The sequence below is a fragment of the Phalacrocorax carbo genome, chromosome 1 (genome assembly GCF_963921805.1).
Source record: "Phalacrocorax carbo chromosome 1, bPhaCar2.1, whole genome shotgun sequence".
Taxonomy (NCBI): Eukaryota; Metazoa; Chordata; class Aves; order Suliformes; family Phalacrocoracidae; genus Phalacrocorax; species Phalacrocorax carbo.
In genome coordinates, this window is record NC_087513.1 from 6,955,698 (window position 1) to 6,978,540 (window position 22,843).

At 40.0% G+C, this 22,843-nt stretch overlaps 1 protein-coding gene across 7 annotated transcripts in view; it reads left to right on the plus strand.

Moving 5' to 3' along the window:
- Positions 1-22,843, plus strand: part of CELF2 (CUGBP Elav-like family member 2) — a 373,584-nt gene that overhangs the window by 311,353 nt on the left and 39,388 nt on the right. For all 7 annotated transcript variants that reach the window (XM_064442812.1, XM_064442795.1, XM_064442849.1 and 4 more), the window contains 4 exons: positions 4,524-4,603; positions 9,454-9,612; positions 11,028-11,091; positions 22,248-22,382. In XM_064442812.1, coding sequence (XP_064298882.1) covers positions 4,524-4,603; positions 9,454-9,612; positions 11,028-11,091; positions 22,248-22,382 — 438 coding nt within the window. The remainder of the gene's footprint in view (positions 1-4,523; positions 4,604-9,453; positions 9,613-11,027; positions 11,092-22,247; positions 22,383-22,843) is intronic.

Below are 22,843 nucleotides of genomic sequence, written 5' to 3' on the forward strand. Positions count from 1 at the left end.
AAAAATGTCTAGGGATTGTGCATCTCTCTCTGGCTTCACTGAGGGTCTGGGGGGTTTAGAACCTCTGGTAGACCACAGTATTTTTATGTGGGAGGTTTCTTGTGTAGGTATGAAATCAGACCCCTTACCTTTAGGCCTCCATACTTAAAAATGTCCAACTTCACTTGCAGCACGCAAGTATTGACATTATGTTAGACTGTGGGTGAACTGCTGACTGAACATTTCAAAATAGTCCATGAAAGCCTGAGATGAGAAGACTGAAGTGAAGTGGGAGCTGAAACAGGGCAGTGCTGAGCTTTTTTAATATTTCAAATAATTCAATCGCTCGAGCAGCGAGCCCTAGGTTTGGGATGGCACGGGTCGAGGAGGAAGCTTTTCTAATTTTGCAGCCTCTTCAAAACTCTTTTTCAGTTTGGGGTGGGAGGGGGGTAAGGACCAACCCTGTGAGTTTAGATGTTCTCTCAGCTGAGATGGCAAATGCGATAATGTGCTCCAAAATCTCCTCCGTGACAGGGCTGAGTGCCTCCCTCTGATTCTGCCTGCAAGAGGAAATTACTTCAAGCAGCCTTTCCCCAGTCAATCATTTACCTGGTGTAGGGGGTGAGAAAGCAGCCTTGGAGAAGCAACTAAAACTCTTATACCTTCTTTCTCCCTCCCCTTTTGTTTCTGTTAGTGACCCCAGACATTTTGAAACCAGAGGTGATAAATAATTGTAGGTTGGCCATAATTACAAAAGGAATTTTGGTGGGGGTTTTTTGTAGTTAGGTAGCTGGTGGTACAAAACGAACTAATTTCAAGGCAGAAGCTATAGAAATATCCCCCTCTCCATGTTTTTTCTCCCAGAGAGCTCCATAGCTTCAGTAAGAAGGGAGTAATTGAAGTATTGGGACTCAGTATGGTAGAATAGTAATAGTTTGCTTGTAACTATCGGTCCAGAAGGCCTCAGCCCACAGCACTACAATCAATGGTGTTTCACAGGATGAGGTAAGAGGCCAAGGAAATCTTTCTTGTTTCCTTGCACCACGAGGCATGAAATCTGATTAGTCTTGTCCTCTCATAATTGTGATTTACAGTCCTAAAGCTGGCAGTATGTTCCCAAAAGAACACCTGTATCCATGAGATATAGTGAGTGAGAGTATGCTGAAAAGGGCTTTCCCAACCCATCAGAAACCACTGAGGCACGAGTGAAATCCAGGGTCCTTAGACACCAACTTCTGATTAAATTCTAGGTGCCCAGCAAAACCATCCTCCTAAAGTACATGTGTACCCCATGTAGGAAAATAAAGGTACTGCCTTTGACTGTCGCAGAGAATATAAGCATCTCAGAACAACAGCTTTTCTGAACACCTAAATTATATATGCAAGTTCGGTGATTGAGTTAAGTGGGGCTGAATCCTATGACGTAGGCTTAGCTCCCCTCCAGTGTGGCCGCCTGGCATGAAGGAGAGGATCCCATGGTTCACAGACAATAAAATATGTAGGATCTCATATTGCACACATAATAATATGTTTGTGCACACATAATAAATATTCAAATTTTGTGTGTGAGTGTCCAAGTTTGGTAGCTGAAAAAATAACCCTTGGATGTGAACACACATAGCAATGTCTGGGAAGATGGTTAAATTAGCTAGCATTTAATTGGGGTTCTTGATGGTGACAACTGAAGGTCTAGGTTATCAAATAATTTAGAAATAATGTTGTCTGCTGAATTTTTACCTTGGTTATTGAAGCAAATTGGGTATTTACTGTGCAAATGGCCACTGTCCATCGGTGGGAAGCGGCCTGCCTACTGGAGATAACAAGGGGACCTAACCTTGTAGCCTCTGGCTGGCAAACCATAATTAAAATGCAGTCCCATCTTCTCTGTGGAATGCTGTTTCCAAATGCTCATATTCAAGCCACATAACCTCATTCATCAGGCATTCCCCTTGCCCGGAGAACAAGTTTCTTTTGAATTGGTAGCTTGCTATATGGCACTTTACAGAGATTTGCTACGAAGGTCTTTTCACTCCACGACAAAGGCAACAGGATCCACGCAAATGGATTTGGGTTGAGAAATGAGGAGGGCAGTTTTGCAGCAGTGTTGGGCACTGAAAGTCCCCAACAGCTGAGCTTTGTCATTAAAAAGAGAAAAAGCTTAAGGGAGAGGAGAGTCTGCTTTATCTTGAGAGGAGCACAGCTTTATTTCTCTGCTGATTCACATTTCTTTTGAGACCTGCTAATTGCAACATCTCTCAGTAAGTTACTTACAGAAGTACTGCTGGGTAGAAATTGTGATAAATGCATAAACTGTGTCTTATTGATTTTTGTTGACATTTTACATGCTTCTTATGCATTCTAAACCTCCATTCGGTAATTGTCACTACGGTACACGCTCCTGGATAATGAGAGCGAAAAAAGTGAATGAAGCAGTTTCTTGACCATTATAAACAATATTATTCAAGGCTCTGTATGGGGTTTCTTGCCTGCCCTCCAGTATATCTCTATTTGTGCTCATCCCCCATTGAATTTTCAAGACGAGAAATGAAAACCCTTGGTGTTATTTCCTCTGTTAATGATAATAACAGAAATGTTTGTAAGAGATTACTTTGAGACGGATGGTAAATTTGGGCCTCTCTAATTTTAGTGCACAGCAGCAATATGGAATCTAGCAGAGGTACTGTAGTTTATTTACCCTTCTACTGCGCATTTTGTCTAGATTGCTGTACAGAAAGCTGTTTTGTTACATCATTTTCTTTGACGGAAATCTGTTGCTGAATAAGAATAGTATAGCAACACGTAGTGTGGCTAAACAGCAGTGAGACATCATCACCTGTTATATTACCTGAGAAATACGTAAAGAGTCATGACACTGCCGTGAAGTTTGCGTAAGAGAGTTCTGACTTCTGACATTATGATGCTCGCTTATTGGTCAGAGGTACATAAGCCAGCTTAGGTTCTCTTGTATCAAGGGCCTTTACGTTAAAGAGAAGAAAAAAATACCGCATGATGCAAAAATGCATTGACTTTATTTTCATGACTAGATGTAGTGCTTTTGGGTAATGATCAGGCATTGCTTTCTCTTACTGTTGTTTGATTAAAATGTGAATACAGTCTTGACTTGATAATCTTACCAGGTACACACGGAGCAAAAAAGAAAAGGTATTTTATGCCTCAAACTGATTTACATAAACCAAACAATCTGTTGCTTGTTGGATTGCAAAATGGTTTATTTTGCCCATTGGCCACAGGGGCAACAATATTGTATTTTTGATGCCAGAATGTAGCTTTCATGCATTAGCTCTAAAATGACAATATGCTTTAGCCTCTCAGTGCTTAGATTTGCTTCATTTGGAAACCTTTTAAGTAGTAATAATAATAATGTTTTGAGGAAATTGAGTGGAACACTAAATTATTCTCTGAAACCTAAGTTCAAACTGTGCAAGGCTAAGGGAGCTGAAAATCAATGCACTTTTAAAGTCATTAGAGATCACAAGTGAAATAAGTCTGTGTTGCTTTAGCTAAGCTTTTAGTGTGCCATGGTGTTATTACAAAACCAGCCTGAATCTGCATTAATTTCACAGTCTTTTTCTTTAAGATGCCCAAGGGTGCATGAAGAATAAAATGTAAATCTCAGAAGGCAATGTTTTTATTAGTCAAAAGGGCAGCGAGTCATTCACTAAAGAAGTTGACCTGTACCATGCCCAGTGTAGGTATGACTGACAATAGTAAAAGGGTGGAAAAATAGCCCAGGCATTAGCCTACTAGCTTTTCATTACAATTTAAAAGGCTGAGGAGGGAGAAAAGTGATTTTTTTCGTTATTCAGGCACATAGCTTCAGAATTGTTCAAGTTGGTGGTAGCTTTCATAGATCAACAAATTATACTTGTACCTTGGACTCGGAGAAACAAAAATCTTAAAGATTTTTATTTTTAATCTGTTATTTTCTTAAATGTTGAGATTTCACCTACATTATTGAATTTTGTCTGAGTCTTTTCACACTTAGTCACAGGCTATACGGTGGAGTTTTTTCTCATCCTTATTTGTATGGCTGTTCTTGGTGCATCACGGAAATATGTGATGTTATGGACTCCTTTATTAAATTCCCAGTTCAGCTGCCAGTGATGCCAGTCACTTACTCACTATCCACAATTTACCTGCACAAAAGCCATAGCAAGCAATTGCTAATGCATGGCCTGAATAGACTAAACTATGCAATCCAAACTCTACATGAAAACCTTACTTATTTCAAACCCTGTGGCTAAAAAAAGAAAAAAAACAAACAAACAAGCCAACCCAACAAAAACCAAATGACCCTTTCTCCTCACCCATCCCCACCTAATTTTTTTTTCTTTCATCTATGGTCAGATTAGCAAGTCAGCACTGTCGATAAATAAACTAGAGAAGTTGTTTATTTTTATGTACTACTGAGAACAGTGTCGTCTTGTGGCCGTTCTCGTAGACTGTGTTGGTTTAACAAGCGTCCAACCCTTTTGTCTTGTTGTTTTTTGTCTTTCCTGCTCCCTGTCCCCTTGTTCCCACAGGCTGTGCGTTTGTCACATTTTCTACAAGGGCAATGGCACAGAATGCAATCAAAGCCATGCACCAGTCTCAGACCATGGAGGTACAGTACTGTATCATTTGCCCTTTCTTTGTTTTCTTTGTGCAAATGATTGCGAATGGTAAAGCCATGCTCTCCTGGACAAGATCAGACACATGACAATCACAGATTTAAACTTTTTACGGACTCACTCTACCTCTCATTGTGAAGCTTGTTTTTCTTAATGACCTGAAAGTGCACAATAAGGTTGCTGTGTGGTATCCAAACACAGCTCTTGATCATGTTTTCAGTGGCATTCAGGAGTAAATAAAAATGCTGTGAATACCGCTCCTCAGCCATACTCAGAATATATCCGATGAGTAAATTACCTTTGATTTTAACACACACACTCCCGAAGAAAAGTCTTCGTTTCTTTTAAATAGATTTTTAAGTGTTGTGGTTTGCAGTGCTCTGAGAAAAAGCTCAAGACATTTAACCTGGCCACGCTGAGTTACTAGTGCGTGTGTTTTTCTGCAAATAGAATCTCTTTTTAAGTTCATACAATGTCTCCTTCTTCATGTAGCCAATAAAAATGCTAATGATGACAGAGCATATCGAAGTGTGGCACTTCCTGCAGAGCACCATCGTGGCTGGCCCCTCGCAAGCAACGCTCTTTATTTCCTCCCAAACTGCCTCTACGGCCTCATATTTTATCATGATGAGCAACACAAAACTTTAAACCTGTTCACTTAATGTGACTATAGCTGCAGGCTAACGACCCGTTCACCGGAGTGGTTATCGAATGCCACGGCTTGTCTGGCAATCTCAAAACTTTTTTCAGTCTGTGATTTTTGTCATGGTCTTTCAGAATTTTGCACAAAAAACCGCACAAGTATGAAGTCTTTACTTACTCTGGATCTTCTAGCTTATCATTGGAGAGTGCATGTTATACTGTATTATGTATACTGTATCTTCGTGTAGTGATGATTTTTCTCAGAGGTGGCATTGATGTTATGTGCACTTGTTTCTTTTTTTTTATCTATTTTTCCACCAGGACCTTTCAATTTATTTTTTTTTTTCAGTGATTTTTCTTTGCAATGCTCTAGTCTCCCAAAGCATGCTGGGTGCTACAATCATTATTGCGTCATGTCGTTGAGCTGCTTTGTGTAACGAGCCAAGTGGGGAGATCAGGGGTGGGAGGGTGGAGAGAGGAGAAGGAGAAGATAAAAATCAAGCCAGTGCATGAAAATGTCACTGTTTCCTGTATACTACAAGTAACGGTATCGGCATTGCAAAGCTAATTGTCTTTCCAAACATCACGTTTGAATTTGGTTGAGCTTGTTTTATAATCGATGTGTTTTCTTTTCAGTGCAATGCATTTTTAGACCCTGAGTATACAGTTTTAGATGAGAATCTGCCAATGAGATGAGAATAATTGAAATGATCTTTACTAGAAAGCTGCTGTTATACAAGCTATGCAGTCTAACAGTATATTGTGAAAAAACCTGCCACTTTGAGTCTCTGAAATAACACTCGTAATTTGTCTGCCATGCACTGCTCCATTAATTCAGTTCTATATGTTTTTCTGGGTTTGATTCCAAGTAAAAAGGAAATGTTTATTGGTAATACTGTGTTTTACCTATATTTTTCCATGTGTTTTAATGTATTTTTCTGTCTAGCAAAATGAATTTTACACAACTCTGCTTCAGAAGATGGTAAAATTAAAGAGATAATACCTCCCAGACCAATTCTTCCATTCTTCTGTTATAACGCAGTGCTCCAAAAGAGGCTGCATTTTGATGTGATACTCCTGTTGACATTAGTTCTGTAGAATAGTCACTGTTGGATCAAAATACTTCTCAACACCTTTAGAGACGTCATTAGTGAGATCCCCAAAGTGGCAAGACAATTCCAAATATTTTGCCCTTTGAACATTGGGTCTTTGTGCCAGTTGAGCTTAGAGTGAGAGTCCCTTCTTGGAGAGAAGCAGTACCCCCTCCAGCTCCATGAGCGAGAGACTCAGCGGAGGAGTCTGTAGCTACTACCTTGACAACAGAAAGAAAAATATGAAGGCAGCAACAGCTGTTGAGAGGAAAATGGCACTAAATGGGTAGAAAAACTAAGCCATTGAATGAGGAAGGGAGCTGCATGCTTTGTGTGTAGAAGAGCATAAAACAGAAATCATTCTTTAAGCAAAAAAAATTTGCTCATTTTTGCCCATAATCTTCTAGTAAAAGGTTAACTTGGGTTAGCTGGTGTTAAATCTCAACTCTCAGCCTCAAAGAGTGGTCCTTGGACGCTTTTGTTTCATGGTTTTTGCAAACAAGAGTGGGCTAGGAGGACAATATGTAGTACACAATTACAGTTCAACCCACTTACTGCAGAGTATTTTTTCTGATTTCATTATTTTCAGTTCTTCGGCACGCATCATTGACTGAGAGAAATTTTCAAAGCGGGCTAAGAAAGAACAATGGGGATCTTAATGTCCAGATGAACATGTCTCATAGAATAATGAATTTTCTTACTACTGTTTCCACCTGACTTTCTGACCTAGTTAAATCAACTGATTTTAAAAACATAATTGCCGCTCTAAAGTTTTTGTTCTTCTATCTTATCTCTATGTCCTTTTTTTTGTTTGTTTGCTTAAGGCATTCAAATGCAGCACCAGTAGAAGACACTAATTTGTTATCATGGAGTAAATTTGATGCAACAATAACAACCCTTTTCTCATATAGAGCCACTTGCTACATATAATTTCAGTCTTCAGAATGTTTGCTCTCTTGAAAATGATGAAGTGATGAAATATAGAGCAGACAGTGAAAAAATGAATTATAGATTCATAAATTGCAGAGATATTGTTTTTATACAATTTACTGCCATTTAAGCATTCATAAATATGATGTCAGCTGTAGTGTTGAGTGCTGAGCTGCTGAACTGAGAACTGAAATAGCCATATAATATTTCTTCCTTTGAAATTCATTCCTATTTCTTTGTAAATAGACTTGATTCTCCTGTACAACTAGGTAGAAGGCAGTAAGTTCTGGTTGTTCTTAGCCCATTGCTACCAAACCTCATATTAAATAGAAACCAGAGAAGAGTCTCTCACACCCTCCATCCCCTGGCTCCTGTTTCCTTCTTTTTTTTTAAGGGTTTTGTTTTTAACATTAATATAAAAATCACTAGAGAGAGGTAATTGCGTAACAAGCTGACTCCATAATCTTTATTTGATTGCTGGAGTGGTATATGTCTCCTTTCTTTCTCACTGAAACATTGAAAGTCGTTTTTACAATGAAACACACAGGAAAGGAGTTGGAGATGGAATAATAAGTCACAAGTGATGATTTTCTAAGATAATTCTGAAGGAACAGTATTGGTGGGAGATCTTCATACCAGAGACATTATTATTGTGGTTTATTTCATCATTTCATCTGTTCATTGTGAATATTCTTATCATTTCTCCTGGTGTAAGGTTCTTCAGTGAAAAGGTACATGGCTGCTTTTTGTAAATGATAGAGGACAGGAACTTTTCTGAAGATGTTCAGAGTGTTGTGCGAGCAGCCATGGGAAGAGTTCGGTATATTACAACCCCGCTCCCCATCCCACGCTATACACTTTGGCCAAGGTGCTGCTGTGTTTTTTGGACTTGAGTCACCTTTCACTCCTACCATTGTATTCAGATTGAAGTTAGACAAGAAATTAGAATAACAGAGCATGGCGGGTAGAGGGAAGTTATTCATTGGATCCTGTGAAGCTGGAAAACAGTATGCAATGGATTGACAGTTTCTGTGACTCACAAAATGCTTGAATTAATTTGAAGAACTGAATCATTGCAGTACATAGTTTGCTTCCTTGAATTGAAAACAATGAAGACTTGAAAGGTTAAAATATGAAAGCATATTCGTATATGTTAGCAGGGGAAAAAAAGTAGAGCGAGAGCAACAGAGACATCTTTCATATTCACGTCTTGTTCTCTCAGTGACTTTGCCCAGGAATACTCAATCTGAAGTCCAAGGGAAATATCCGCCTGGCCTCAAAAATCCGTCCGGCCCATGACCTCCTACTCCTTCCCAAGGGTCCCTGAGACACATATGAGGAGTAGGCTGCAGACCAGATCCCTAGTTCCTTCTTACAGCCCCCCTGTTTCCTAAGGTGTCTTACAACCCTCCCATATCACGTAATAAGAGGCTCATAGAAGCAACAGAAGAAATAGTGGCAATCAGGAATGGGCTGCTGTCACCAGAACTAGTTACTTTTGGTCTGCATCCTGCCCTTTGTTCACATCTCAAGGGTGCTTGATACCAAGCGTGCCTGGGAGCGGACCGCAGGTGGGTGAATTGTCCTAGCAGCATCGCCCCTTGTGCTCACGTGGGACTGGGGGTCCTTGATACGAAAAGGACCAGTGACCCGCTGATGATGGGTGCTGCCGTAAATCAGTTGCTCACAGCCTATTTATGTAGGGTACACGAGCCAGCTGCACCAAGTGTGACCACACAGCCAGACCGTGGTGGCAGGGTGGTGTTGGCTGTGCGGTCCCTGGCAGCAGGGGGGTTGGACACCTCTCCCTTTGGCGATGCCTTGAGAACAGACTGCAGACAAAGCATCACGTCCATCTCATCAGCTGTGAAGCTTAATTAAAGAGGACTGGTACACTTCGGTGTCCCTGGAAGCAGTTTTGATAGCTGGGAGGAAGAGACAGCCTGAGGAAAAGTACTTTATAAAAAGAACTGGGGAATCGATAATTTCTCCATAGTCTCTTTTCCTAAGAAGCTGAAAATTTTAGTCCTTGTGGTCCTACGTATGCCAGTCACAAAGAGAGGGTGAGCGATCAGGTCATGACATTGCCGGTGGCCCTATGGGACACGGCTGAGCTCACGATGCGAGGGTGACTCGGTGGGATTTAACCCTTCTGTCTTTCCCGATCTTTCTAACCACAGGGCTGCTCTTCGCCAATCGTGGTGAAGTTTGCCGATACCCAAAAGGACAAGGAGCAGCGGCGTTTGCAGCAGCAGTTGGCACAGCAGATGCAACAGCTCAATACTGCCACTTGGGGAAACCTCACAGGTCTTGGAGGACTCACACCACAATACCTAGCTGTAAGTTCATTTCAGAGGCAGTGGCTATATTATAATGTATATATTTGAGAACCACAGTAAATCAGCTATAGTAAACTCCCTGCAAGAAATTGCTAAGTCCTCCAGGATACATAGCGTGTCTTCCTGTACATAAAACATCTGTTATGTTTATCACATGGCCTAAAAATAAATAACAAGGAATAGAATTTGAATGAACTTTTCAAGATGTGTCAGTGCTGTCCAAGGCAAGCATTTAAAGTTTACTCGTGCTGCAAAATAAAATTTGATTCCATTAGTTTTATTGTTCTTTTGAATGTTAGAGTCTTTTTTTTATAGCTGGAATAAAATTTATGTTCTTCCTTAGGGGAGGACAGATAAGCAGCTGAACACTGTAAGGGCCGTATCTATATGGTGCAGCCTCTAGACTAGAACGCTGCGGTTCAATCCTCTAATTTTCCACATTTTCATTTGGAAATGGCTTTCACTTTAATGCGTGGTCCTGTCAATGCTAAACACGCGTGGTTCATACCACCTTGTACAGAAAGTGAGGATGGCAGGGGAAAGCAATTTGTTTCTCATAAATTTAAAACGGTATTTCTGTAACATGAGAAAGAGACGTCAGCTGCTGCCCCTGTCGGAGAAACCTGAAATCCACAGCCGCGCGTCTCAGTTCCTGATGGCCAAGAGAGACTCCCCTGGAGCGCAGCCGAGAGGGGTTCTCTGCCTTTTGTGGCTCTGGAGTTGAGAGGTCTGAGCGAGCAGCTTTTGGATCACTCGGGTAGTTCCTGGTGGTTCTGACTTGGACAAAGAGAGGCGTCCATATACATGTACTGTGTATGCATAAATACATCATTTGTATACGTACAATGCGTTGGTATAGTGGTATAATTATAAACAGCAATTTACCTGGCAATTAAAAATATATATCAGTACTGAGGTAGGCTAATTAATACTGAGGTAGGCTAAATTGTGATACATACAAATACCAGTCTAATGAGTATCTGTGAGCTTGATTCATAAAGATAATAAAGCAAAAACTGAATTCAAGGGGGTGGGGGAGAATGGACCATGATTGACAGAGATGAGTTATGGTAACTACTAGACTACAGAGGGTTGTAATTAGTCACGCTATGTTGGTTTAAATAGATTTAACACCTGGTTGTTAAAAAGAATAAATTGATTAATTGTTTTAAAGCAGCAATGTTATTGAGTTTCCCTTGTGTCTCTGTGTTTCTTAATAGAGATTAGACATTAATGTGGATTTACAACATTGACTCTAGGGATGTTCATTCCAACAACAGACAGAAGCAAGAGACTATATAAATGTAAAGGAAAGCATAAATACTCCAAATGTGAAATGATAGCTCATTTTAGTTTTATCTTCATTTGTTACATTAACGTCAGATAGATTGCTGTGTTGTATTGTTAATTTGCAGCTTCTGCAGCAAGCAACTTCCTCCAGTAACTTGGGTGCCTTCAGCGGCATTCAGCAAATGGCCGGTAAGTTAAAAATCATTTCATTTTGCTCCAGCTATGTTTTGTATTCTTAAGCTATTGAATTCTGTACCTCTAATAATCGCATTGTCGGGGGTGGAGGGGCGTGTTGTGTATTAAACGTGGCAGATGTATTGGCAGGGGACAGCTCGCGGTTCAACGTCAATAGAAACACTTTCTCCCCTCTTTCAGAAACTGAAATTAAACCCAGTGCTCCCAGGTTGTGCAAACAGTTTGTCTTGCATTAGTCACCTGCCATTTGTCCAAAGTAACCAATTGTAAATTGCAGGAGAGCTCTTAGTCCCCGCAGCCGTATCCTACCCTATGAAAAGTGTCAGTAAAGCAACAGCAGGATTACATTCTAATTTCCAGTGAGATTTCTGTGTCCTGAAAAATCAAATTAATGGCAGCCCTCAAACATTTTAATAATAGGTGGCGAGTAAAAATGTTCTGACCTTTTTAATGAAACCCAAGATTACAGGCCTACCTTCAGTATGAATTTTCAGGCTCCTTTTATAATCATGGAAAATTAACTGGGTGCCTTTTTGACTTGGAACCCTAGTTGACAAAATTGCACAACAGAAGCTTTTATATAAAAGTATAATCTTTAGTCTGGGGAAAGAAAGAAAGAAAGAAAAGGCAAAAAAAAATCAAAGTGTGAGCGGATTTGAAAGCCAGCTAGTTGGAGGGTTTCTTAGTAATGAGCTGTGTGCCAGTAGTAACTGATGTGTAGTGATTAGCAAAAGGTCACTCCCACTGTGTGACCTACCATGCTGATACCCTAACTTAACATGATGCTAGAGAAGGCAGCATGTGCAGTAAATCAGAGCACAGATGCACATTATGCCTGCCGCGAGAAACTGTTAAAAAGCTTTTTTTCTTGTTAGAGGAAGAAAAAAAAAAGGAAGCACAAAACCCCTAAATTGCTACATTAGTTTATTTTAATCATGAACCCACTGAATCAATGAAATACAACATTACGCTTGCTTCATCACCACAAAACAAGAGCTAAAATATTCAGAAGTCTTTATGAACACCATTTTCTCACTCTTCTTTTAATCCTGGTCTTCTGCTTTGAATGAATCCTGAAATACTGTAACAGGTATAGATATACCGCACTGTATAGCTATACCCCACAGGTATTCTTTGCTCAATCGTTGTATTATGCCATTATTGCAGTGACATCAGAGACTAATGTGAACCTGCTGTCTGACAATATAAATTGGCCTACAGATGACAATATCTCTGAATTATTCTCTCTTCCTCAGACCTGCTGGCAGTGCTTGCTGGTTCTATTATGTTACACTTGCAATCTAGCATTTTTTCATCAAAAAAATGTATCTTAATATGATAAACAGAACAGAGCAGTTCAGTAACAGTTTTATACTTGGCACTTTTGGAAGCAGCTCTGAGCTCAGAGATTGTGTTTAATGTTTTCATATTTGGTTAGGTCTACAAAATGAAAGAATTGAGACACCGAGGAAAAATAATGTGATATATATTGCATTATGTGCACCTTAGAAGTTTTATGTTGCCTGTTTCTCACTGTTAGTGTAGATTCAGTTTTGTCTCCAAGAACTGTGTTGAAACTAAGAATTTTAGTCAAGTAATTTCAGGATGGGCTCTCAATCCGGGGTGTGACTTATTCTCTGAAAACCGTATGGTCTTGAGGCTAGGAGAAATTCATCTTCAGAAATAGTAGTGGAATGTCATTGTTACTTGAGGGATATGCCTTCTCGACTAAAGATTAGATTGCTAATGCTCTCATCTATGGGATAATTTAATGACTGACTGCCTCTACTAGAAAATATGTATTTTTTAATCTTACATTCATGTTATCAAAACAGCTTGAGGTTTACTCTTTTCTTTCCCCAAAACATGTAAGTCTTAAACCTTGATGTTCAAGGTCAAATTAGTGATACTAAATTTCTCTCCAAGCTGCAGCTCTACATGAAAGTGCCAAAGACTAAGCGCTATTTCATCATTAGGACTGAGAGTTCATGACCTCTCTTCAGAAACCATGTGATGCTCTGTTATACTGTGCATCTAGTATTAAAGATTCGTTTATCATGTTTTGTGAAAGGAATAGAAAATAATCCTGTGTCTGCAGCAAGATCCTGCATTACCTACTGAAGCCATCCTCGAATGTTTGTAGAGGCCCAGAGTTTTTTAACTTAAGCTATATATGTTCATTTTACAAAAACGAATCTAATATATATTTCCATATTGCATATAGCTTGCCTATTAATAAAATGTTTCAAGCTGAGGAATAAAATCTAGACGAAATTGAGTAATGTGCTAAAGAAGACCCGTCATTGCTCTTTGCAAGTTCTTTGAAATTTGAGCTTGAGAGGTCCAAGTTTTATCTTTGAAGTCAAAGGGTGTGCTTACCACTGAATTCAGACACTAAAAGTTTGATCAAAAGCCGTGAGCCATTGAAATTTCACTCTTACATACATGTCAGGGCTCTATCATCTCTTTTGTGCTTAATTCTCAATGAAGTCACAGTTTGCTAAATTAGGACCTCTAATACAGCCACCTTCTTGACCAAAATTAGCGATGTTTGGATCTGCAAGTATTTATTTGTACTGCTAAAGCTCATGTTGTCTCTGTACTGAGCAGAAAGGACACAGCACACTCCCTGATGCACATGTGAAGAAATATTTGCTATGCAGTCCTCAGCGATATTATTTGTTATATCAAAGCAATTTTCTTTCCTAGCAGAGCAAAGACACTGATTTTCAGTGTGAAGTTTTAAATTCCTTCTCCTAATATCATGCCTCAGTCTGGTTAAAGTAGATTTTATGTGGCGAAAGCAGGGTTTCTTTGGTTTTGTTGAAAGGAGTGGGGTTTTCAGGCAATTTTGGTTGAAGAGAATTGGAGTTTGTTTGAGAGCTGGGGATCCAGTCCAAAGAAAAATACAGATTCTTGTCAAGACCTTGCTAACATATAGACATCAAACACACAGAGCACCAGCTCCAAAATAAATGCTGTTCTCGCTGTAGCAGCCCACTGGCCCTACTGTATGTTTGGTATTGCCTTTGCCCTGCCTTCAGAAACCACACATGACATCCAAGCAAGTCATGAAACTGGCTTATCCAAAATTTGTGAAATATTAACACGTGAGAGACAAAAAGCAGCAGTTTGCCATTAAGCTTTCCAAGCTTTAAGGTTCCACACCTTCTTCCCAAGTTTAGGTTTTCTCATTTTTATTGAAAAAAGATATCTTCATTTAATTGTTTTATTTCTGGAGCCAAACCAAAGAAAACAGTGTAATATGTCGAGAAGATAATAAAATTGGGAGAGTTGGCAATGCTGCCTTTGTTGTTATAGTAATCCCCTGGTCTTGATTACATCCGCTAACCCTACCTTGCCAAACTCCGCTTCACTGTCCTTTGTGAAACGCACAAGTACAAGCATCAAGTGCATATTTTATAGTGGGCACTTCCTCACTTTTCCTTCCCTCCTCTGATATCTGTTAATGCTAATTTAAAGACAATATTTTCCCTCAGATGCTTCCCAAGCCTCAGTGTCTAGCCTGTGCTTTGTCTTTGGGGAAGGCTAATAATGTAAATGAATTACGTTATGTGATTTGACTGTCGTACTTTAAAAAGACAATGCAAGCTACATTAAGCACTAGCAACCTTTCAAGCAAAAAAAGATTCCTCCTTCAAATATACACAAATTGCATGGAAGGCTTAGCTCAAAGGAGATTGATGTCACTTGAATGTTTGCATTGAATTTGGCTGGTGCTGGATCAGACCCTAAAAAGCTGCACTTATTTAAGCCAGCCTGCCTGTTTAAGAATCATAGAATTGTTTAGGTTGGAAAAGACCTTTAAGATCATCACATCCAACCACAAACCCAACACGGCCAAGTCCACCACTAAATCATGTCCCTGAGGCACTACATCTACACATCTTTTAAATACCTCCAGGGATGGTGATTCAACCACTTCCCTGGGCAGCCTGTTCCAGTGCCTGACAACCCCTTCGGTAAAGAATTTTTTCCTAATACCCAATCTAAACCTCCCCTGACACAGCCTGAGGCCATTTCCTCTTGTTCTATTGCTTGTTACTTGGAAAAAGAGACCAACACCCACCTCACTGCAACCTCCTTTCAGGTAGTTTTAGAGAGCGATATGGTCTCCCCTCAGCCTCCTCTCCTCCAGGCTAAACCCCCCCAGCTCCCTCAGCTGCTCCTGATAAGAAGAACTTGGAAAGTACTATATAGACAGTGTAAACAGGGAAGTTTTATATTACATAGGGTAATTGTAGAAAATTGAAATGTTCAAAAATATATGTTCTATGAAGATTTTCTATTGTCCATTAATGTAAAATATTTTGGCAGGAATAAATACTGATTCATACCGAATTCTATATGTGTGACTGTTCAGGGTACATAAACGTGTACATTACTCATAAAAGACACAAAGGCACTCTCTTAATTTCATTGAACAGACAGTGTATTTTGCTTTCTGAAGTCATGCAGGAGAAGAAACCATGCTTTTGGCTTTTCTTGCTTTGGCTTTCAGATCCCTAAAACCTCTACAGCTGGGAATTTTTATATTTTTCCAGTGTATGCTTTTTTTTCCAGACCTTTCCGAACTCTCTCACAGTTTGGTTCCATTTTGGGTTGAACCTCTGGCCCTTTCTGAGCCCTGTTCAATCCATTTCACCCTTGTTCTGTTACCCAAGCCAGATTTCCTCCTGTTGCAGAGTCTGTAGGAGCAGATGGGTGAGAGAAACTCTGCGAGGTTCTGCTTTCTGAATATTTTCCTCTAATTGTTGGATTGGCTCAGTGGATCTGGAGGGACCAGTTGGAAGCCAGGACCATCTGCACAAAAGCTCCATACTTTTGCATTGGCCCAAGGATCCTTTATATCCTCTGACTCTTTGGTGGCTCCATTCCAGCAAAGCCATACTGAAGGAGGGCTTCTCCTGCTATGACCTCTTTAGGGATATCATATTAAAAGTAAAGGTCACTGAGAAACTGTTTCCAGCTCAAGGGAGATAACTGTTTCTTAAAGATAACTACCAGTTTTGAAAATGTTGACCTCAGCTTTTGTAACAGTAATTCCATCAGAAGTCCTATTTAATCTAACCCATAGAATTAGCTTTTTTTTTTTTTCTTTAGCTAATAAATTAAACAACTGCATTTCGCATTTTTTGGAGAGGCAGAGTTTGAAGCAACTGGAGCTGTTCTCAATCCACGCATTGCTCCTGCTCACAGGAGAAGGAGAGTCACCTTGAGAGGAAAACCAATGCTCGGCCGTTTACAAGATGTGCTTATTCAGTTGGTAAAAGCGCATGATGTGGAAGTTTGGCCAAGTCCGAGCACAAGATCTGTAACTCTGGCTGGGCTTTCCGTAACCAGTGAAAGGAGGGAGAGAGGTTTTTTATTGCCTCGGCCCCTCTGTGGGTGGAATTCATCCCAGTGAACCTCAGCAGTTTGGAAATTAGGCGTCAGGTCTTCGTTGGATGTCAACGAGGAGGGAGTCGCTCACAGGCTGCAGTTCATCCTACCAAGGCCTGGGGTTAATCTATCTATTTTAGGATCGGATGAATCATCTGCTCCCTCTCTCTCCTTAGACTATAGCAAGAGCCCGGGCGAATAACTTTTATTCAGATGAAGTTAGATCAGATTAATCTTTCCCACTAGGACTGGGGACGTTTCAATTGAGAAAAGCACATTTCTTGCCAGGAATGTGTTTAGAACATGCATAACTTGAAAATATGCTGAAATGTGAGTCAACTAGTGACTCTAACTTCCAGTCGGATTTAAGCATATACTCTTATAAAACCGAGCAGAATCAAATGTGGACTTAAAAGTTGTTTGCTAAATCCGACACTAAATAGTCAGGAGACCTTAAGCACTGTTCAGATAAGCAGCTGTTCTAAAGGTAGGCACAGAGTATATATGGTTTGATGGAGGTAGCACTCAGGTCTCCCATCTGTTTTAATTCCTAGAATATTACCATAATAGCATCGCACTCTTTCAGACACAGGCTGTGAAGCCTTTACCCCCATTTTTAACATCAACATCCGGAATGGCTGATGTCAGGGTTACCACATGGTTGCTTTTTGGCCTGGAGATGATAAATTTTACCTTAATCCACAATTTTTTAAGCTGCAGTCAGGATTAAATTCAGAAGGAATAAATCCTAATAATTGGGAAGCATGAAATTCCCAAAGAAAAGGAAGTCAGGTTATTGGGACCAGCTTATGAGCTATCCAGATTTGACTCTGATAATCACCACTGACTTTGAAATTGTCCGTGCATATATTGTCACTAAAATATAGCCAGCGCCTTCCTTTATTAGGAATTTGTTAAGCAAGCAAACCTCAACTATTTCCTAACATGATTTTATTATGGTTTGGAAACCCAAGAACTGATGAGACTTAAGAAGTCTTCAGGAATGGCTCATGTCTCTGTTGCCTCCTCTACAAATACCCGGTAATTCCAAATTTACAGTTATCACAGGAGAGAAGCTGCGGTGACTGAAATGAGGCAAATTGCTTCATTGTATGAAAGTTTGCGTCGGAGGCAGCACAAGAAGTTGTAAAATGTAAATCTCGTGCTCTCAAATTTCCCCGTGTTTTCACAGAACTGCATCTGTGACTGTGCAGCACTACAAAAATTTCCTGCGAATGTGCTAATAGGCCTTATGAGAATGTTCTATCACCATCCATCTGTCACTTTTTAACAGGCCTGATTGGCAAGCACTTGTAACAACTGACATCTGTTCTCGCTTATTGATATGTAGATTTATGGTAATTGCTGTGAACAATAAGACACAAAATTACCTAAGGTGAACATTAAATTAAATTTTCATGCCCCTATCCTTATAAATAATTTTTTTAAAAATCTTAAGTTTCAAGCAAGGCATACTGTGCATCTGTTTTGTACATAATTTAATTGTTTTTTTAATCTGCCAAATAACAAAATGGAAGTTGAATTTCCTTGCAATCTTGAATATTTGCCAAGCTGATAGCACATTGGTAAATACATGTTATTAAAAACGGAATCAAACTGTATTGTGATTCTGTTTTTCTTAACAATTTCCCTTTAATTCCCAACATCGTCTCCATCACGAAGATCAAGAGTTATTCCTTACCCAGAAGTTTTTTTTCCCCTACAGGGGGATTTTCATTTTTCATGTGCAGCTCTGCCTGTGAGGCTGTTCTTCAGTGTTAGGCAATTTGCATTTCTTCAGAGAGGGGTGCATTTGCTGAGTGAGCAGCACTTTCAAATAAAAACAATCTGCTCATTTGCGGTCCGGCTCTGTTGCAGGAGTTGGGACTGTTTTGAAAAAGCTGGAGGAGGCAAAATGTGTGAAGACCATGTGTGAAAGGGGAGAGGATGGGAGAGCAGATTAGTCCCACAGAACTATACCTTGGCTGAAGTTCAGTCGAACCAAAATTCCCCATTTGAAAGCAAAGTACTATTTGGGTCTGGAACTTGAGAGCGTTTGGTTTGCCGACTCCCAGTTTGTCCTAGCAAGTGGGATGTTGACGCACTTGACAAGTTGACGGGAGAAACCAATAAAGAAGGAGCAGAGATGGTAAAATGCCTGGGGAACGTGAAACAGTGATGACAGGACTTATTTTTTATATGTTGGAGCAGACAGAGGATCCTAAAGTGGATGCACATTAAGCGATAAACCTGTTGACACAATCGGCTCCAGAGCATGCTGGATGACGGTGTGTGCCATGAGTCCTTGCTGACAGTCACAGTCGGGTGCTCAGTTCAGCGGGGCTCTTTGCTCTCCTTCTTTTATGCATGTGAGACAACAGCAAGCGGCCTTTTTTCCTGAAGGCACCAAAGCTGACACCCTGTAACATCTGCAGAGCTGGTTTGTGGCCAGTGTCTTTTAGTCACCTCTACAGTAAAACAGGCTGGGTGGGGAGACAACTTCGTCACTGCCTAGCTCTTGTTTCTTAATCTTTTTTTGGCATTGAAACTCTTTCGTCAAGTTGATGCGTTCCTCTTGTGCTTCCACAGGAAATGTCCCACTATTAAAAAAAAATGTTTTTGTGGGATGAGGCAATGCTGGTGTTTATTTTGCATCCACACAGGCATGACAGAGCCCAGAGAAGAGCAGTTTGTTCTGCTGCCCGTTGACCTTGTCTTGCCTGCTGTACTTCTTCTTGAGTGCTGTACGGTGCGCGTATGCTGCCTTCCGGCTTCACAGCCCTCTGTGCTCAAAGCCTTCATGCAGCCTTGCATGCATGGACAAAGCCACACATATAAAACGCAGTAGAAAAAGCAGTATAAAATTGCTTCAAAATCCATTTGCTTCTAAACTGTGGTTTGGAGAAAAGTCCGTGCATTTTCTAGAAGCACGTGGGGTTTCATCTAGGTGGAGCTATTTTGCAGTCTCTCCTCTACTACTGTTCCATATTGGTTTGATATTATTTAATCCTGCCATGTGTGCTGTCTAAAAGTCCAAAGGGGAAACCTCCCCACAGAAGAAATACAAGCTGATTATGACTGATCCTTCTGATTAATAACTAACCAGTGGGTGATAGAAAACTGGGCGGCCATGGTGGAGAGCACCCCATGCTTTGCCAAATCTCCATTACAGAATGCCATGAAATGTGGCCTCAGTGAAGACCAGCAATGTTTGCTGAACTTTCTTTGCTGAATTATTAATAATTCTTATGGAAGAGGAAGGTAAATTATATTTGAGGATCAAATATCAATCCAGGATGAAAATGGGTTCCGTATCATGCTAGCAAAATGTCTTATCTGAATTTCTGACTGAATTATACTTTTTGACTGAAAAGTTCTCAAGTTAAACCAGAGATAAGATTTGAAAACTGTTACGAATTTCCTCATCACCTCTGGTTTCACAAATGTATTTGTTAATATGAAGCTGCTTCCAAAACTTAGTCTAGACTGATAGTGAAAATAAAAGCTTTTTAAAATATTCAGTCAATATTTAGGTGATTTTGTTGAAGATTTTAGATGTTTTAAGCAGTTTTATTCTATTCATTTGTGTTTCGAGTATCTAATTCTTTAGTATTTCTAAAATGTCCATGTAATTAAGGTACAGTTTTGCCATTTCAGAGTTATCTTTGTATTCTAAACTTAAACTTTGTGAGACCTGGTGTAGGAGACTGACCTAATTGCAACAATGACCTGTGATTGCTTTATTTAGTAGTTCCACCTAATTGTCTGGGCTAATAATGACTTCCAACTAGGGTAGCTTTATTGTGCCTTGCAAAATAGTTTGGGTTGATAGGGTTTGAGAAAAAGCCTTATTTTTTAAGATGGTCATTATCCTTCAAAAGAAACCTGAAAGAGCTTTTTTGGTCACGTAATTCCTCCAAATGTGTTGTGCAGACTCCAGACTGCAAAGTCGTGGATCTTGGATCAACTAAAACCTGACTCCTAACACAGTCATTGTGTCACATTGTCAAAAGCACCAACCGAGCTATGGTGCTCACCTGCGATCTGACCTGCCTGTTGGAACATGCTGTATTTAGATTTGGGGAATTATTCACAAACAGATGCTTTTATGAAGGTTCACCTCAGAGTTCCTAAGGCTGGGACAGTGCGAATACTTCTTTATGGGGCTCATTGGTTGTACCAACATATGCATGCTCCATTATTGCCGGAGTTCTCAATTCCTACAAAGCACCCCTCCTTCATTGCATTTTTTTTTTTCTTCTCAAACATACTTACAAAGTATTACATTTAACCTCTTTTTTTCATCTTCTCCAAGTTGTTATTAAGTTCCCCTGGTTTGAGAAACAAAGTGTGCAGAGAGAAGTAATAACTCTTGTTAGGCAAACTAACGGTCAGAAAAGATTGGACAAGTTTCCAGGCACTCAAGCTCTTCTTTGGGTATTTCCCAAAACTCATACAGTCTTCCCAGCTCTATCACTTGGTCTAAAAAAGGTATTGCTCTCCCCACCTAACAGTTTGTGTGTGTTTATATTATCAGGACTACAAGAACATTATGAAACTGTTTTAGTATTTTGTGGGGGTTTTGTGCACTTTGTCAATTCTGTTGAGGGCTCAAGCAGCATGCACAGATCTCCTTCGTGTGTCCAAACCAAAAAGGATGAACTCTCACAGCCATCCAAACGACCTCTATCACGTTTGTACATGGACACCCAGCCTGATCATCACCCCTGTGGACAGTTGTGTCTTATTCAGAGGATCCTGAGAAGGATCCAGTCTGGTTAATGCCAGCACCTAAGTTCTATCTGCATTTTAGGCTCTTACTGAAGCAGTTCACCCTGGAGTAAGTGCCTGTGTATTTTGTGTAGTTCAAGGTAAAAGGTAGGGACTTTTGAAGGCCTCTGGAGAAGCAGACTCCTGTCCCTCTGGCTTAAGTCAAATCAATGCCATTTGCTGTTTCTTAATCATCTTTTTTTTTTCCATTTCACATAGATTCTGTCTATTGCTTGTCCTTTTTTATCTGCATTCTAAATTAAATCCTTTGCTATTTAAATGTATGCATTTCTTGAAGGTTCTCATTGAAATGCAGGTATATCTCCCCCACATCTTCTAAAACAATGAAATGATAGGTGACTGAGTAGCCTTGATATCACAGTCCAGAGCATATGGCCTGAAAGCCCGTACCTCAGTGATGGCTCTGTGATCAGACGGATACTAATTTGATGTTATTAGTTCATATGTGTTTTTAGAAATGAACCATCAAAAGGAATATCAGCCCAATTATTGGCTCCTGCACAGTGTAGCCTTAGTAGATACATTCAGAGGAGACATGGAAAACAAACCGTATTCATCCCAATTATATGACCCTGTCCTGAATGTGTTTTAAACGTTAGTTATCTTCTTTACGCCTCCTGTTGTGTCAGGAAACAGCATTGCGCCTGGGCTTCACACAGAGTTTAAATGACTTTTAATTCTACACTTCCGTTATAGAAGAGGCACAAGCCAGGTGTAATTTTCCTGAACTATAAGCTGGTGCCTTTGCTGTATTCTCTCAACTCCAAGGCACAGAGGTGAGAGATGCTATTCGGGAACTGTAAGAGGTGGTTCCCAGATTATAGACGTCTTGGGAATGAAAAGAAGAATTGACTCTCTTGGCAAGGAGCATCCAAAGTTCCATGTCCATGGAAAATAGCTGATTTTTTTTTTTTTTAATTACATGTTTTAATTAACCCTATTGCTTCTCCTCGCAGGCATGAACGCTTTACAATTACAGAATTTGGCAACTTTAGCAGCCGCAGCAGCCGCCGCCCAAACCTCAGCTACCACCACCAATGCAAATCCTCTCTCCACAACAACTGGTGCTCTGGGAGCCCTCACAAGTCCCGGTAAGAGCAGAGTGCTTGCCTTCAAAATACAAAAATAAGCATAAAAGGGAACACGATAGTTAAATCAGTAATTCCATGTTGTGTCTGAGTTCTGTGCTCATATAATTTCTAGAGACCCTGTTAATAGCTGGATGCATTTTTGTTGCTGTTATTTTTGAGCGAATAACTAATTTTTCAAGCGGTCCAATGTGGGCATGTTCACCTCTCCAGGCTCATCTCAGGTGCCATTAAAGCCTAATGGACCCATCTTACAAAACTCTACATGAAAATTACAATTGCATGAGAAACTTAAGCTAAATTACACTTTTCAGAAAGAATTCAGAACAGGAGCCAATCCTTCCTGTCCTACAGAAAGACCAACTGAGGTGATTCTTTTTAATCCCAGATCTTTGATTCCCAGCACATCATGCACATATTGCCTTCACCCATCATGAATTTTTGTGAAGTCCTTCTCTCTGTTT